The 17196-nt window shown below is 38.2% G+C and overlaps 1 protein-coding gene across 5 annotated transcripts in view; it reads left to right on the top strand.

The window, feature by feature from the left end:
* Positions 1–17196, top strand: part of CDC14A (cell division cycle 14A) — a 180824-nt gene that overhangs the window by 55428 nt on the left and 108200 nt on the right. For 4 of the 5 annotated variants that reach the window (XM_004263082.3, XM_049708398.1, XM_004263081.2 and 1 more), the window contains one exon: positions 12442–12521. The exons of the other annotated variant lie outside the window; for it this stretch is intronic. In XM_004263082.3, coding sequence (XP_004263130.1) covers positions 12442–12521 — 80 coding nt within the window. The remainder of the gene's footprint in view (positions 1–12441; positions 12522–17196) is intronic. 5 annotated transcript variants of the gene reach the window in all.

Raw genomic sequence — 17196 nt, 5'->3', positions numbered from 1 at the left:
TTTGTTCTAGTTCCGTGAAAAATGCCAGTGGTAGTTTGATAGGGATTGCATTGAATCTGTAGATTGCTTTGGGTAGTAGAGTCATTTTCACAATGTTGATTCTTCCAATCCAAGAACATGGTATATCTCTCCATCTATTTGTGTCATCTTTAATTTCTTTCATCAGTGTCTTATAATTTTCTGCATACAGGTCTTTTGTCTCCTTAGGTAGGTTTATTCTTAGATATTTTCTTCTTTTTGTTGCAATGGTAAATGGGAGTGTTTTCTTGATTTCAATTTCAGATTTTTCATCATTAGTGTATAGGAATGCCAGAGATTTCTGTGCATTAATTTTGTATCCTGCTACTTTACCAAATTCATTGATGAGCTCTAGTAGTTTTCTGGTAGCATCTTTAGGATTATCTATGTACAGTATCATGTCATCTGCAAACAGTGACAGCTTTACTTCTTGTTTTCCGATTTGGATTCCTTTTATTTCCTTTTCTTCTCTGATTGCTGTGGCTAAAACTTCCAAAACTATGTTGAATAAGAGTGGTGAGAGTGGGCAGCTTTGTCTTGTTCCTGATCTTAGTGGAAATGCTTTCAGTTTTTCACCATTGAGGATGATGTTGGCTGTGGGCTGGTCTTATATGGCCTTTATTATGTTGAGGAAAGTTCCCTCTATGCCTACTTTCTGCAGGGTTTTTATCATAAATGGCTGTTGAATTTTGTCAAAAGCTTTCTCTGCATCTATTGAGATGATCATATGGTTTTTCTCCTTCAATTTGTTAGTATGGTTTATCACATTGTTAGATTTGCATATATTGAAGAATCCTTGCATTCCTGGAATAAACCCCACTTGATCATGGTGTATGATCCTTTTAATGTGCTGTTGGATTCTGTTTGCTAGTATTTTGTTGAGGATTTTTGCATCTATGTTCATCAGTGATATTGGCCTGTAGTTTTCTTTCTTTGTGACATCTGTGTCTGGTTTTGGTATCAAGGTGATGGTGGCCTCGTAGAAGGAATTTGGGAGTGTTCCTCCCTCTGCTATATTTTGGAAGAGTTTGAGAAGGATAGGTGTTAGCTCTTCTCTAAATGTTTGATAGAATTCGCCTGTGAAGCCATCTGGTCCTGGGCTTTTGTTTGTTGGAAGATTTTTAATCACAGTTTCAATTTCAGTGCTTGTGATTGGTCTGTTCCTATTTTCTATTTCTTCCTGATTCAGTCTTGGCAGGTTGTGCATTTCTAAGAATTTGTCCATTTCTTCCAGATTGTCCGTTTTATTGGCATAGAGTTGCTTGTAGTAATCTCTCATGATCTTTTTTATTTCTGCAGTGTCCATTGTTACTTCTCCTTTTTCATTTCTAATTCTATTGATTTGAGTCTTCTCCCTTTTTTTCTTGATGAGTCTGGCTAGTGGTGTATCTATTTTGTTTATCTTCTCAAAGAACCAGCTTTTAGTTGTATTGATCTTTGCTATTGTTTCCTTCATTTCTTTTTCATTTATTTCTGATCTGATTTTTATGATTTCTTTCCTTCTGCTAGCTTTGGGTTTTTTTGTTCTTCTTTCTCTAATTGCTTGAGGTGCAAGGTTAGGTTGTTTATTCGAGATGTTTCCTGCTTCTTAAGGTGGGCTTGTATTGCTATAAACTTCCCCCTTAGAACTGCTTTTGCTGCATCCCATAGGCTTTGGGTCGTTGTGTCTCCATTGCCATTTGTTTCTAGGTATTTTTTTATTTCCTCTTTGATTTCTTCAGTGATCACTTCATTATTAAGTAGTGTATTGTTTAGCCTCCATGTGTTTGTATTTTTTACAGATCTTTTCCTGTAATTGACATCTAGTCTCATGGCGTTGTGGTCAGAAAAGATACTTGATACAATTTCAATTTTCTTAAATTTACCAAGGCTTGATTTGTGACCCAAGATATGATCTATCCTGGAGAATGTTCCGTGAGCACTTGAGAAAAATGTGTATTCTGTTGTTTTTGGATGGAGTGTCCTATAAATATCAATTAAGTCCATCTTGTTTAATGTATCATTTAAAGCTTGTGTTTCCTTATTTATTTTCATTTTGGATGATCTGTCCATGGGTGAAAGTGGGGTGTTAAAATCCCGTACTATGAATGTGTTACTGTCGATTTCCCCTTTTATGGCTGTTAGTATTTGCCTTATGTATTGAGGTGCTCCTATGTTGGGTGCATAAATATTTACAATTGTTATATCTTCTTCTTGGATCGATCCCTTGATCATTATGTAGTGTCCTTCTTTGTCTCTTCTAATAGTCCTTATTTTAAAGTCTATTTTGTCTGATATGAGAATTGCTACTCCAGCTTTCTTTTGCTTTCCATTTGCATGGAATATCTTTTTCCATCCCGTTACTTTCAGTCTGTATGTGTCTCTAGGTCTGAAGTGGGTCTCTTGTAGACAGCATATATAAGGGTATTGTTTTTGTATCCATTCAGCCAATCTGTGTGTTTTGGTGGGAGCATTTAGTCCATTTACATTTAAGGTAATTATCGATATGTATGTTCCTATTCCCATTTTCTAAATTGTTTTGGGTTCGTTATTATAGGTCTTTTCCTTCTCTTGTGTTTCTTGTGTAGAGAAGTTCCTTTAGCATTTGTTGTAAAGCTGGTTTGGTGGTGCTGAACTCTCTCAGCTTTTGCTTGTCTGTAAAGGTTTTAATTTCTCCATCAAATCTGAATGAGATCCTTGCTGGGTAGAGTAGTCTTGGTTGCAGGTTTTTCTCCTTCATCACTTTCAGTATGTCCTGCCACTCCCTTCTGGCTTGTAGGGTTTCTGCTGAGAGATCAGCTATTAACCTTATGGGGATTCCCTTGTGTGTTATTTGTTGTTTTTCCCTTGCTGCTTTTAATATGCTTTCTTTGTATTCAATTTTTGACAGTTTGATTAATATGTGTCTTGGTGTATTTCTCCTTGGATTTATCCTGTATGGGACTCTGTGCTTCCTGGACTTGATTAACTATTTACTTTCCCATATTAGGGAAGTTTTCAACTATAATCTCTTCAAATATTTTCTCAGTCCCTTTCTTTTTCTCTTCTTCTTCTGGAACCCCTATAATTCGAATGTTGGTGCGTTTAATGTTGTCCCAGAGGTCTCTGAGACTGTCCTCAGTTCTTTTCATTCTGTTTTCTTTATTCTGCTCTGCAGTAGTTATTTCCACTATTTTATCTTCCCGGTCACTTATCCGTTCTTCTGCCTTAGTTATTCTGCTATTGATCCCATCTAGAGTACTTTTAATTTCATTTATTGTGTTGTTCATCGTTGCTTGTTTCATCTTTATTTCTTCTAGGTCCTTGTTAACTGTTTCTTGCATTTTGTCTATTCTATTTCCAAGATTTTGGATCATCCTTACTATCATTATTCTGAATTCTTTTTCAGGTAGACTGCCTATTTCGTCTTCATTTGTTAGGCCTGGTGCATTTTTATCTTGCTCCTTTATCTGCTGTGTGTTTTTCTGTCTTCTCATTTTGCTTATCTTACTGTGTTTGGGGTCTCCTTTTTGCAGGCTGCAGGTTCGTAGTTCCCGCTGTTTTTGATGTCTGTCTCCAGTGGCTAAGGTTGGTTCAGTGGGTTGTGTAGGCTTCCTGGTGGAGGGGACTAGTGCCTGTGTTGTGGTGGATGAGGCTGGATCTTGTCTCTCTAGTGGGCAGGTTCACGTCTGGTGGTGTGTTTTGGGGTGTCTGTGGCCTTATTATGATTTTAGGCAGCCTCTCTGCTAATGGGTGGAGTTGTGTTCCTGTTTTGCTAGTTGTTTGGCATAGGTTGTCCAGCACTATAGCTTGCTGGTCATTGAGTGAAGCTGGGTGCTGGTGTTAAGATGGAGGTCTTTGGGAGATTTTCGCCGTTTGATATTATGTGGAGCTGGGAGGTCTCTTGTTGACCAGTGTCCTGAAGTTGGCTCTCCCACTTCAGAGGCAGAGCCCTGACTCCTGGCTGGAGCACCAAGAGCCTTTCATCCACATGGCTCAGAATAAAAGGGAGAAAAAGTAGAGAGAATTAGTAGAAGTATGAAGAAAGAAAGAAAGGAAGGAAGGAAGGAAGGAAGGAAGGAAGGAAGGAAGAAAGAAAGAAAGAAGCAAAGAAGGAAAGAAGGCAAGAAGGAAACGAGGGAGGGAGTGAGGAAGGAAGGAGGGAAGGAAGGAAAAAAGACAGAAAGAAGATACAGTAAAATAAAATAAAGTATAATAAAGTTATTGAATTAAAAAATAATTATTTAGAAAAAAAAAGGGATGCATAGAACCTTAGGACAAATGTTGGAAGCAAAGCTATACAGACAAAATCTTACACAGAAGCATACACATACACCCTCACAAAGAGAGGTAAAGGGGAAAAAATCATAAATCTTGCTCTCAGAGACCACCTCCTCAATTTGGGATGATTCGTTGTCTGAAGGAGGGAAGGAAGGAAAGAAGGAAAGAAAGAAAAGTATAATAAAATTATTAAAATTAATTATTAAGAAAAAAAGTTAAAAAAAAACCCATGAACGGATAGAACCCTAGGACAAATGGTGGAAGCAAAACTATACAGACAAGATCTCACACAGAAGCATACACATACACATTCACAAAAAGAGGAAAAGGGGAAAAAATCATAGATGTTGCTCTTGAAGCCCACCTCCTCAATTTGGGATGATTCGTTGTCTTTTCATGTATTCCACAGATGCAGGGTACATCAAGTTGATTGTGGAGCTTTAATCCGCTGCTGCCGAGGCTGCTGGGAGAGATTTCACTGTCTCTTCCTTGTTATCACAGCTCACAGGGGCTCAGCTTTGGATTTGGCCCTGCCTCTGCGTCTAGGTCGCTGGAGGGCGTCTGTTCTTTGCTCAGACAGGATGGGGTTAAAGGAGCCGCTGATTCGGGGGCTCTGGCGCACTCAGGCCGGGGGGAGGGAGGGGCACTGCGTGCGGGGCGGGCCTGCAGCGGCAGAGGCCAGCGTGACGTTGCACCAGCGTGAGGCCCGCCGTGCGTTCTCCCGGGGAAGTTGTCCCTGGATCCCGGGAACCTGGCAGTGGCGGGCTGCACAGGCTCCGCGGGAGGGGTGTGGATAGTGACCTGTGCTCGCACACAGGCCCCTTGGTGGCGGCAGCAGCAGCCTTAGCGTCTCCCGCCCGTCCCTGGGGTCCGTGCTTTTAGCCGCGGCTCGCGCCCGTCTCTCCTAAGAGGATTTTAATGTATCAGGTTGGTCTGCTGTTCTGTAAAATTGGTCCAAACTTTATATTTGTTACATTGTTTCTCAGTGTGTGGTGTGCACAAACATTTTATTTTATTTTATTTTACTTTTTTCTTCCACATTTATTGAGATACAGTTGACATACAACATTGTATAACTATTGACATACAGCATTGTATAAGTTTAAGGTGTGTAACAATGATTTGAGTCACATACATCATGAAATATGATCACTATAAGTTTAGTGAACATCCATCATCTCAGATACAAAATTAAAGAAACAGAATTTTTTTTTTTTTTTTTTTGCGGTACGCGGGCCTCTCGCTGTTGTGGCCTCTCCCGTTGCGGAGCACAGGCTACGGACACACAGGCTCAGCAGCCATGGCTCACGGGCCCAGCCGCTCCGCGGCATGTGGGATCTTCCCGATCCGGGGCACAAACCCGTGTCCCCTGCATCGGCAGGTGGACTCTCAACCACTGCGCCACCAGGGAAGCCTGAAACAATTTTTTTATGATGAGAATTCTTAGGATTTACACTCTTAACAGCTTTCATATATACCATACAACAGTGCTAATTATATTTATCATGTTGTACATTACATCCCTAGTACTTATTTATCTTATAACTGGAAGTTTGTACCTTTTGACCACCTTCATTCAATTCCCCCTTCTGTGAGCCCCTATGTCTGGTAACCACAACTCTGATCTCTCTTTCTATGAGTTTATTTGTTTTTGAGGTATAATACTTACAATACTATGTTAGTTCCTGTTACACAACATAGTGGTTTGGTATTTCTGTACACTTCAAAATTATCAACATGGTAGTAGTCCAGTTGTGATATGTCACCATTCAAGATACTGTATAGTTATTGATTATATTCCCCACATGGTGCATTTCATACCCATGACTTACTTATTTTGCATCTGGAAGTTTGTACCTCTTCATCTCCCTTACCTATTTCTTTCCTCCCCTCACCCCCCTCACCTCTGGCAACCATTCTGTTTTATGTTTGTTCATTTGTTTTTTAGATTTAACATATACGTAAAATCATACAGTATTTGTCTTTCTCTATTTCACTTAGCATAATACTCTCTAGGTCCGTCCATGTTGTTGCAAATGGCAAGATTTCATTCTTTTTCATGGCTCAGTAATATTCCATTGTGTGTTACATCTTCTTTATCTATTCATCTATTTATGGGCACTTGGGTTGCTTGCATATCTTGGCTATTTTTGTAAATAATGCTGCAACAAATATAGGGGGGCATATATCTTTTCAAATTAGTGTTTTTGTTTTCTTTGAATAAATAACCGGGGGTGGAATTTCTGGATCCTATGGTAGTTTTATTTTTAATTTTTTGAGGAGTCTCCCTACTTTTTTCCATAGGAGCTGTACCAATTTACATTCCCAGTGCAGTGCAGAAGGGTTTTGTTTTCTTCATTTGCTGTTCATTGTCTTTTTTGATAATTCTGACAGGTGTGAGGTGATATCTCATTGGGGTTTTGATTTGCATTTCCCTGTTGGTTAGTGATGTTGGGCATCTTTTCATGTGGCTGTTGGTCATCTGTATGTCTTCTTTGGAAAAGAGTCTATTCAGATCCTCTGCCCATCTTTTAATTGGGTTGTTTATTATTTTTTTATTTTTTTATTTTTTTGCGGTATGCGGGCCTCTCACTGTTGTGGCCTCTCCCGTTGCGGAGCACAGGCTCTGGACGTGCAGGCTCAGCGGCCATGGCTCACGGGCCTAGCCGCTCCATGGCATGTGGGATCTTCCCAGACCGGGGCACGAACCCGTGTCCCCTGCATCGGCAGGCGGACTCTCAACCACTGTGCCACCAGGGAAGCCTAGGTTGTTTATTTTTTTGATGTTGAGTTGTATGAGTTCTTTGTATATTTTGGATATTAACCCCTCATCAGATATATCATTTACAAATATCTTCCCCCATTCAGTAGGTGTTCTGTTTTTCTGATAGTTTCCTTCACTGTGCATAGTTTCTTAGTTTGATATAGTCCCCTTTATTTTTGCTTTTGTTTCCCTTGCCTGAAAAGACATATCCAGAAAAATATTGAGATTGTTGTCAAAGAGAGTACTGACTATGTTTTCTTCCAGAAGTTTTATGGTTTCAAGTTTTATATTTAAATCTTTAATCCATTTTGAATTTATTTTTGTGCATAATGTGAGAGAGTAGTCCAGTTTGATACTTACGCATGTAGCTGTCCAGTTTTTCCAATATCATTTATTGAAGAGCCTGTCTTTCCCACATTGTATATTCTTACCTCCTTTGTTATAGATTAATTGCCCAATGGCATTTTTCACAGAACTAGAATAATGCTTAACTGTGTGTGGAAACACAAAGACTTCGAATAACCAAAACAATCTTGAGAAAGAAGAGCTAGAGGTATCATGCTCCCTGATTTCAAACTATACTACAAAGCTACAGTCATCAAAGCAGTATGGTACTGGCACAAAAACAGACACATAGATCAACAGAATAGAATAGAGAGCCCAGATATGAACCCACACTTGTATGTGCAATTAATCTTCACAAACATTTTACAGTTTTAAGAGTTATGTATTTTAAAATTCATTTATGTGTAGACTCTGTGGCAAGTGATACTGGTTTTCCATTTATAGCAATGATATAAACCACTTTAGAATACATTGATTTAAGTTAAAAGGGTATGTCTTTAAAGAGAAATGGTAATACGTGGTGCTACGTGTGGTGGCAGAAGTTGAGAAAGTTGATGCATGATTAATTGAAGTTTGGGAAACATTGGCTTATTTGTAAATAATATGTTATACTAGCTTGTAGTACTGTAATTTTAATTAATTGTTAAATAAAAACCTCATAGTCATTTTAATTGTTTGACTCTTACTTAGTTAAAAGTAAGAACATATATGTCAAATGCTGTTCTATTGAGAAGGTTTATAGGACTTCCTGGCAAAGAGTAGGGCAATTTTATAAAAGTCATACATATACTCACTAATTTCAAGGATAAATTGGCATGGCAAACCAAGCACTATGCAAAGGGCTTTTGTTAAATTTTATCAATCAAAAGTTGGGGAAGATTCTTTTGGTTTGGGTTCATATATGCTAATATTTAGTGAGAAGAGTAGACAGCATATTATTTTTTCCCTGAGAAGCAGAAAAGGAAAACCAGGATATTTAGAAGATGCTTTGAAGTTAATTTTATCCAGAAAGTATTTTTAGAAATATTAGAATATCTGGGAACAAATCTTTGAGTAATAGTTAAATATAGATTTTATTTTTATTTAACATTTCATAACTGATTTAGTTACTCCACATTTAAAAAACAAATTAATACACCTTACTACAAAATACAAGAAATGTGGAGATAGTAGAAAATATAAGTAGAAATTCCTTCTTCTTCTACTAATATTCCCCCAGCCCTATTCCTTAGGCACAACTACTGTTAACAGTTTGAAGTCACCTAATTTTATTTTATTTATATTTTTGACTGTGCCATGCGGTTTGTGGGATCTTAGTTCCCCGACCAGGGATTGAACACGGGCCACAGGGAACCCATGGCTGCCAGGGAATTCCCCTGAAGTCACCTATATTTTTTTTATAAATTTATTTTTTAAAATTTTTGGCTGTGTTGATCTTTGTTGCTGCGCACGGGCTTTCTCTAGTTGTGGCGAGCGGGGGCTACTCTTCGTTGCTTATTGCGGTGGCTTCTTTTGTTGTGGAGCATGGGCTGTGGGTGTGTGGGCTTTGGTAGTTGTGGCACGCAGCTCAGTAGTTGTGGCTCTAGAGCGCAGGCTCAGTAGTTGTGGCGCACAGGCTTAGTTGCTCCGTGGCATGTGGGATCTTCCCAGACCAGGGATAGAACCCGTGTCCCCTGCGTTGGCAGGTGGATTCTTAACCACTGTGCCACCAGGGACGCCCTGAAGTCACCTAATTTTTTTTTTTTTTTGCGGTACGCAGGCCTCTCACTGTTGTGGCCTCTCCCGTTGCGGAGCACAGGCTCCGGATGCGCAGGCTCAGCGGCCATGGCTCACGGGCCCAGCCGCTCTGCGGCATGTGGGATCTTCCCGGACCGGGGCACGAACCCGTGTCCCTTGCATCGGCAGGAGGACTCTCAACCACTGTGCCACCAGGGAAGCCCTGAAGTCACTTAATTTTAAAAGTCAAGTGTAATGGCATTTAGAAATTGGAAGAGTAGGAATCTTTTTGTTGTTGTTGTTCCAGATTCTGCTTCCATTACCTGCATCTATATTTTTAAGCAGATATGATGTATGGAATTACTGTGGGCTTTGGAGTCAGATCTGTGTTCGAATTCTTACTGCATCACAGAGCAGCAATGCGAGTTTGGGAAGTTCCTTACCTTTCTGAGTGGGAAGTTCCTTACCTCTCTGAGCTTTAGGTTCCTCAACAGCAAAGGCTTAATGTTGTTTTATTTCCAGCCTCTGATCTGGCCTAGTCTGTCTCTCTGTCTCTTTTTAATAGGAAACATATCTAAGAAGACCTGGCATAAGAATCCATGACATTTTTTCTCCTGGAGAAATGGAATTTGGTATTTTAATGACCACAATGTGCATGCATTCAGTAATACACTCCTTCATTAGAACATTTCACCACCCTCACAAGTACCTATCATCAGGTTGTAAAAGGACATTGTATTTACCTGCCCCTGGAATCTTCCTGGAATTTAGATGGCCTCTGTTGGGTTTCACTTTGCACTTATTAATAATTTAACATTGGGATAAAAATAAAAAACAAAGACTCTCATCTTACAGTGTGAGAACATGGGTCATGTGTGCTAAGTCATGCAGGTAAGATGAGTAGCAAAACTCAGTGGGGTATCCGGTCTAAAGAGGTCTTTCATGTGGGCTGTTGTGTCCCTCCTGTAGAATGATTGCCTTAGAATTAAAGAGAATTAATGTAACTGCTCCTGAAGAGGGAAATGTATTTTTGCTTTTCAAAGGTGGTTGTATAAGCCTTAATTATCTAATCCAAACACAGGAGCTTTCTACAAGCAGCTTTCCCTTTTAGCAGGCATAGTCAGCTTGCAAATACTGCTGCATCTTTAGGTTTGAAAAATCACTGCATCATAACCAGCTCTGTTGAGTATATTATATAACCTACTCGTTAGGGAACAACAAAGTCCTGTTTTAATATTGGTTACTGAAAATGGTCTTTAAAGCTAGAGTTGGTTTACGTGGATTTTTGTAATTATTTGAGCTGCAGCTTGAGATATGGTTCTCCGTTGGTGGAATCTGTGTCTCATGTCTCGATCATTGTTTTACTGTGGTTTCATTTTCTGTGCTGTTTTTGTTTCATATTCAATTTGCTTTGTTTGGTGTGTGCTTTATCAGACCTTCTTGTTTACTTGTCACAGGAATATGGAGCTTTCTTAATAAAGTTAGAAGTATCTTTTTATGTATTTATTTTAGCTTTCTTTCTTTAGAGAATTGAAGTGTTTTCTAGTGCTGAAATTATTAATAATTAAGTACATGTAATATATTGCTAGTGGAACAACGTGAAGCTCAAAGAAACTTTGTAAGTAGAGAAGAAAACCCTACTTTTTAAGAACTGGGACTCTGTCATTCTTGTTGAAATGCATAGGTTTTTTTTTTTTGTGTGGTATGCGGGCCTCTCACTGTTGTGGCCTCTCCCATTGCGGGGCACAGGCTCCGGACGTGCAGGCTCAGCGGCCATGGCTCACGGGCCTAGCCGCTCTGTGGCATGTGGGATCTTACCGGACTGGGGCACGAACCCGTGTCCCCTGCATCGGCAGGTGGACTCTCAACCACTGCGCCACCAGGGAAGCCCCATAGGGTTTCTTTTTTTTTTTTGATATCTGTATATCCATAGGAATAACTGATATTTATGGAAAACCATTTTAGTCTACAGTGCCTAGTCAACCATTTCAAAAATTATTTCTCTCTTGTCTTTACAAACTTATAAATATATATATGCATATATGTATATATACATATACATTATATGTATTTATTTATATAAATATATAAAAAATTATATGTAATATTACTATATGTACTAATGCATAGAGTTTTGATGTTGGAACATATTAAGGAAATAATGTCATTCTTTCTAGGTAGAGAGGATTTTAGGGATGAAAGTTGATTCAAACTATAGAGGAAAATGATCAGTGCTCCTGTCTGAGAATTAAAATATTAAATTGCTCTTAGAATAAAACCAACCTCTCCTCATGGTTTGCAGTGCTCTTCACAATCTGAACACTACCTGGCTTTCCCTTCGCCCACTGCTCTAGTCACACTCATCTCCTCTGTCCAACTCACCAAGCTCTTCCCCCCTCAAGGACCCTGGCCCTTGTTGTTCCTCCTTTCCCTTAGCTGTTCCCATGGCTCTCCTCCTGAATGTCTCCAAGAGACCCCTCCCTGACCACGTCAAGGTATTAAGTAAGTCTACTCTCTTTCCAATACTCTGCTTATTTCCTTTTCAGCACTTATCTCAGACTGTATTTCTTTTTGTTAATTACTTTGTTTTGCCCCACAAATGTAAATTCTATTAAGAGAGGTGCCAATACCTGATAAAGTGCCTAGCAGCTAGTATATAGTCAATAAGTTGATTAAATGGAAGTTATTTACTGGTTTTAAGAGCTCTTTTTTGTTTGTTTCTTTCTTTATGATTAGTTTGTCATGCTGGACTGGAGGGATTTAAGTATCCTTGACATCAAGAGCCAAGCCAATATGCTTTCCAGTGCTCTTACCTGCATGCATTTCCCCCCAATTTCATTGTGATTTTATTGATTGTTTGGAGAGCAACATGCGCTTTCCTCAGAGGAGACAGAGAACTCTGTAGATCTCCCAAGGGTATTGTGCCCTGAGATGTCTTTCAGAATTCACCAGGAACTAAATTACCTCGCAGCAGATCTTCTACGAAGGACAGGGAAGTCTGTATTGGTCTTTGGTGAACACACAGTTCAATAATGGAGGTACAATTATTCTGCTCCCAAAAGGGAAAACCTTGCCATTGTATCTGTTCAATGTGCCTTGTAAACAGCCCTGGATGGCCCCTTTATGGATTTGCCCTGTGTCTTTAAGCTCTTACTCATCCTTAAGCCAAAGGCTGTTGTTCCGCTTCAAGCTGAAAAGGAAATTTTGGCAGCTTGCTTGCTGTCTAAAGATCAACATTATCACCATGACAGTTGTCACTTTCAAAGTGGAAGAAGGGAAATGCAAATTTGGTAAGTAATTAAGTTAGTTTTGCGTCATTCTTTGGTGGTGTTCTAAATGTTGCTATTTATTTGTCTTAGGTAATCTATTTAAAGAAGACACCAGAAGAAGCCTACAGAGCACTCCTATCTGGCTCAAATCCCCCCTATCTTCCATTCAGGTATAACTACTTGTGAGACTTGAGCTATGGCAACTTTGCTAGACAGCTCGCTACTTTAGAATTGGAGAATTGTGTTTTTTAATTGTATGAAGAGTGTGACCATGATATTACATGGAATGAAATGAGACAGTAGTTTTTATTATTTTGTTTTTGTAGAGACCCCTTCCCCCGTCTAGTAAGAATAAAATAGCTTTCCCTTTTTAGGAATTAATTTTTTTCCTTGAATTCTTTCTATACCTTGACAGTTTAAGCACAAACAGTGCCTGATTTATGACCTAATAACCATGTCAAGATTTGTTAGATTTCAGTCATCTACATCACTGATTCATCCATTCATTCTTTCATTTTGTGAGCATTGATTGAGCTCTGACCAAATGTCAGGGGCTGGGAATATACAATAAGAGCCTCAAAGCACCTTCCCAGAAGTACATATTTAGTGGGGACCCTAATCACCTGTTTAGCAGACAAATCTAGCTTCCATCCTGAGGAAGGCTGTCTCTCATTACAGTGCTGGAAAAGAATGTTTTGTAAGTGACACCTGAAGAAGATATTTTAAAAATTTCATGTAAACTTGAGCTTATTTAAAGAGTAGAAGGAAAGGTACTACTTCTACTTCGGAAGAACTTCCATAACAGTCATCTCTGAAATGTACTACTTCTACTTCACAAGAACTTCCACAAACAGTCATCCACAGAATTGCGAATGATTCTAATATTTTTGCCTTTTTGTTTATTTGTGTGTCCAAATCTACAAGCACATGGATTGCTTCTTATTGTTACTAATATCAAAATTACCAACAATAATGAAAGAAAGGAACAGGAAAGAATGAGGAGGCCTCTTTGTCTTCATTACTCTCCTGTAAACTCACAGAGGGCAGGTCCCAGTGCCTGACACTTAAAAGTGCTTTTTGTAAATATTTATTTTAATGAATAAGTTAAGACTAAATCCCCTAAGATCCAAAGGATTCCCACATCTGTTTCTCAGACCACAAGAGGGAGAGTTATTAGGCACAGGGTGGGTGTCAGGTGAGGAGGATATAGGGACAACAACAGCTAGTATGCTTGATCTTGTCAGTGAAAGCAAGGGATAAAGTACTGGAGTTGGGACAGTGAGAGGAAAATATCCTCAAGCAACCTAGAGGTTGAGCTAATTAGCCATTGAAGAACAGATAAAAGGTTACAGATTGCGTAGAAGAGAGTTTTAATGGTGAGGACAAAGCTTTTTTTCTCCCACTTCTAATGGCTTCTATAATTTGAAAGCTCTTTGTACAATTCTATTTTTTAGAAAAGGGTAATTGTTTTAGTTAATTTGGGCTGTTGTAACAAAGTACCATAGACTGGGTGGGTTGTAAACAACAGAAATTTGTTTCTCACAGTTCTGCAGACTGATTAGGTGCCAGCATGGTCAAGTTCTGGTGAGGGCTCTCTTCAGGGCTGTAGACTGCTTACTTCTCGCTGTGTCCTCACATAGTGGAAAGAGGGCAGAAAAACGCTCTGGGGTGCCTCTTATAAGGGCACTAATCACATTCATGAGGGCTCTACCCTCATGACCTAACTACTTCCCAAGGTCCCACCTCCTAATACCATCCCATTGGGGATTAGACTTTCAACATATGACTTTGGGGGGGACACAAACTTCCGTTTCATTGCAGTAATAATAATATTAATCACTTCCTAAATTTTAAGCAAAGTGGTTAAGAGTACATGATTTGGAGGCAGAGACACTGCCTGGGTTCGAAGGTTCATTCTGCTCTTTTCTATATGTAATAAGTAAGTATATGTAACTTGGGCAAATTATTTATCCTCTCTGAGCTTCAGCTTCCTTTTCTGTACAATGGCTTCAGAGCTATCCTGAGGATTAAATGAGGTAATACATATATCACCGTGCCTGGTGCAGTACCTGGTTTTTGTTTTTCTTGTTGTTGTTAGTACTATTACTATTATTCATAAGAAATAAGGATTATCCACAAGGATATAAATATGAATAGGAAGTATTTCTAATGATCACACATTCTAGTAGGGGCAGGTAGCTCTATAGGCACGTAATTAATGGTTAAAAAGTTGGGTTTTATAAAAATAGAAGAAAAGATTCTGACAGAAATACGAGAAAGTATCAGACTCATTTAAACTAAACTTTTAAAGGGTTTCGCAGGTAGAGGAGGAAAAGTTAGGCATCTGTGTACCCTACTGGAAAGCCCTGGAAGGGATTGTGTCTGAGGCAACTTCCAACATCCTCTGTGGTAGGAGCCATAGGGTCCGTGGTGAGAGAGGGGCCAGCAACTGTGAAGGGATCATAGGTGTACTTTTCCTTGAGACAGTGAGGACTCATTAAATTTGTTTTTTAAATCAGAAAAATGTTTACAATTTTTTGTTGTTATTTTGAAAACAACACATGCACCTGGGGATTGTAATGCTGTAACATTTGTAAAATTGTAATTCTAGTCAATAGGCCCAGTGGACATTGTGGCTATTCAGACATTTTAAGTGGAAAATATATATTAATTTTTATGCTTGTGATAGTATCCACTCAGAAGTCATGGGAGATGTATTTGTTTCACAAGCCAGGTGAGCCTTGCTAACCTTAATTGTGAATTTAGATGAAGATACTGGAGAAGGAGAAGGAAAGAATGAATTCTTCCTTTAATCATAATTATATTTTAGCTTATATGTGATAGGTAATTAATTTGTTTCCTGAGAACTAGAATCTTTGAATAATTGATAAGATTGGAATGGAAGAAAAGATATAAAAGATTATTACTACTTAACATAGAATTAAATCATGATTGTTATAATTGTAGCTTATTTATCCAAACTGTTTTTATTTAAATATTTGAAAATATAAATACATTAACATGGTTCAAATATTTTAAAATATATATAGTTTATAGTGAAAACTCTCTCTCCCACCCTTGATTCTTATCTGTCCAGTCCTTTCCAAATAACTTCTGGTATTAGTTTATTCTATATCCTTTTAGAGTTTCTTTATGCATATATAAGCAAATAAAGATGTACAGTCTTATTTTCCCCATTTTATCACAAAATGTAACATACTGTATGTACTATTCTGCATCTTGATTTTTTTTTTTCACTTAACTCATCTTGGATATATCTTTTCACATCATAAATAGAGAGCTTCCTTCCTCATTCTGTCTTACTGCTGTATAATGTACAAGAATGCATTTAATTGGTCTCTGACAGGTAGACATTTAGGTCATTTCCTATCTTTTTAACTGTAGCTTTTTAAGTCACATGGTCTCAAATGTATTTTAGAAGAAAGAAATTGAGACAATACTCTGGAGAATATTGTAGTGTTGTTAGACATAGAGAATTTTAGTTATTTGTTTACCTGAAAAAAAGAATGCTTAACACAGACGTCAGGCATTTTTTCCCCTTAGTTTAGGCACCTATTTCCAGCTAAAAGTTTGACCTTGAATATAACTAAGCTGTATTCCTCTGATAATGTGACACCAAGAGTTGGTGTACAACTTAATGTATTTACATTAAGTTGCATTTCTAAATCCAGACTCTTCATAAATCCTACATTTGAAGCAGAAAATACCACACAGTGTGCATTTATAATTCAGTGGAAAATTTAGTTGATAGAATACTACTAGTTTTCTGGAATTTTGCTACAGAAACAATTTTTTTCCTAATGCTGAGATAAGATGTGAGTTGATTTTAGTCTACTGCCCAGATCAACTAAAGCTAATGCAGTATTATCAAGAATCATCTTCATACTAGTCCTAGTCAGTCATCATGGCCTTTGCCTTCCTTTGATAATCTGGATTCTATCATCCACTAGGTTTTCCACCCCATTTATTGTTAAATTACATCTTTATCTTCATTGTCTAGATTTTTTTATCCCACTTCTGCATTAATACTTTTATTTATAAAACAGGAAGCCTCAAAGGAACTTCTATTTAAATGTGATTGTTTTATTGTCTAAAAATTAAGAAAAATGAGGACAGTTTTGAAGGCTTGTTGACGTGTGGTTGGTATCTTTACACGCCCTCTTTAATGAAATGCCTATTTACCATTTGTACTATAGGGTTTTAGTCTTCCTAATAAAAGTGTTTTAAGGTTTTAATTTAAATAATGCTGTTCTTCAAGATTTATTGATTTAACAAACATTTATTGGAGCAGTCTCTTCCGTAGCACCTTTGCTCATTTTTCTAGAGAGGGTTGGCATGTCCTGTGCCTATAATTTCCTATTACATTTTGTTCATGCCCCATTACATTTGCTACATACACCATTAAAACAAATGTCTTACATTGTAATTATTTGTTTGCATGGCTGACTTTCCACCAAATATGGCTGACTCTTCTCTCAAGGGCTGGGATTGGGTTCTTTCCTTATTTGTGTGCCAGGGAATACATAATTAGTTTATTGCTTTTTCTGTGCCAGTCACTATGTTAGACTTATGGATCTAAAGATTAATAGGACAACTAGGTACCTGCTCCAGGAGGAAGGAGATTTAACACTGGAACTGGAGATTGGAGGAGCTGTTAGGGGTAGGCATCATGAATGCCTTTCACATTACGATGAAAATGGAGAATAACAATCCAGGTACTGGCTTTAGGTGCTGTAAGTTTTCATTTGTATGGCATAGGTTGTTTTTTATAATGGTAGGTTAGGTAGGATACTATATAATATGATGCTTGCAGTGTATTACTAT

The sequence above is a fragment of the Orcinus orca genome, chromosome 1 (genome assembly GCF_937001465.1).
Source record: "Orcinus orca chromosome 1, mOrcOrc1.1, whole genome shotgun sequence".
NCBI classification, from domain to species: Eukaryota; Metazoa; Chordata; class Mammalia; order Artiodactyla; family Delphinidae; genus Orcinus; species Orcinus orca.
Note: the sequence above shows the minus strand (reverse complement) of the source record. Positions and strands in the feature narration are given on the sequence as shown.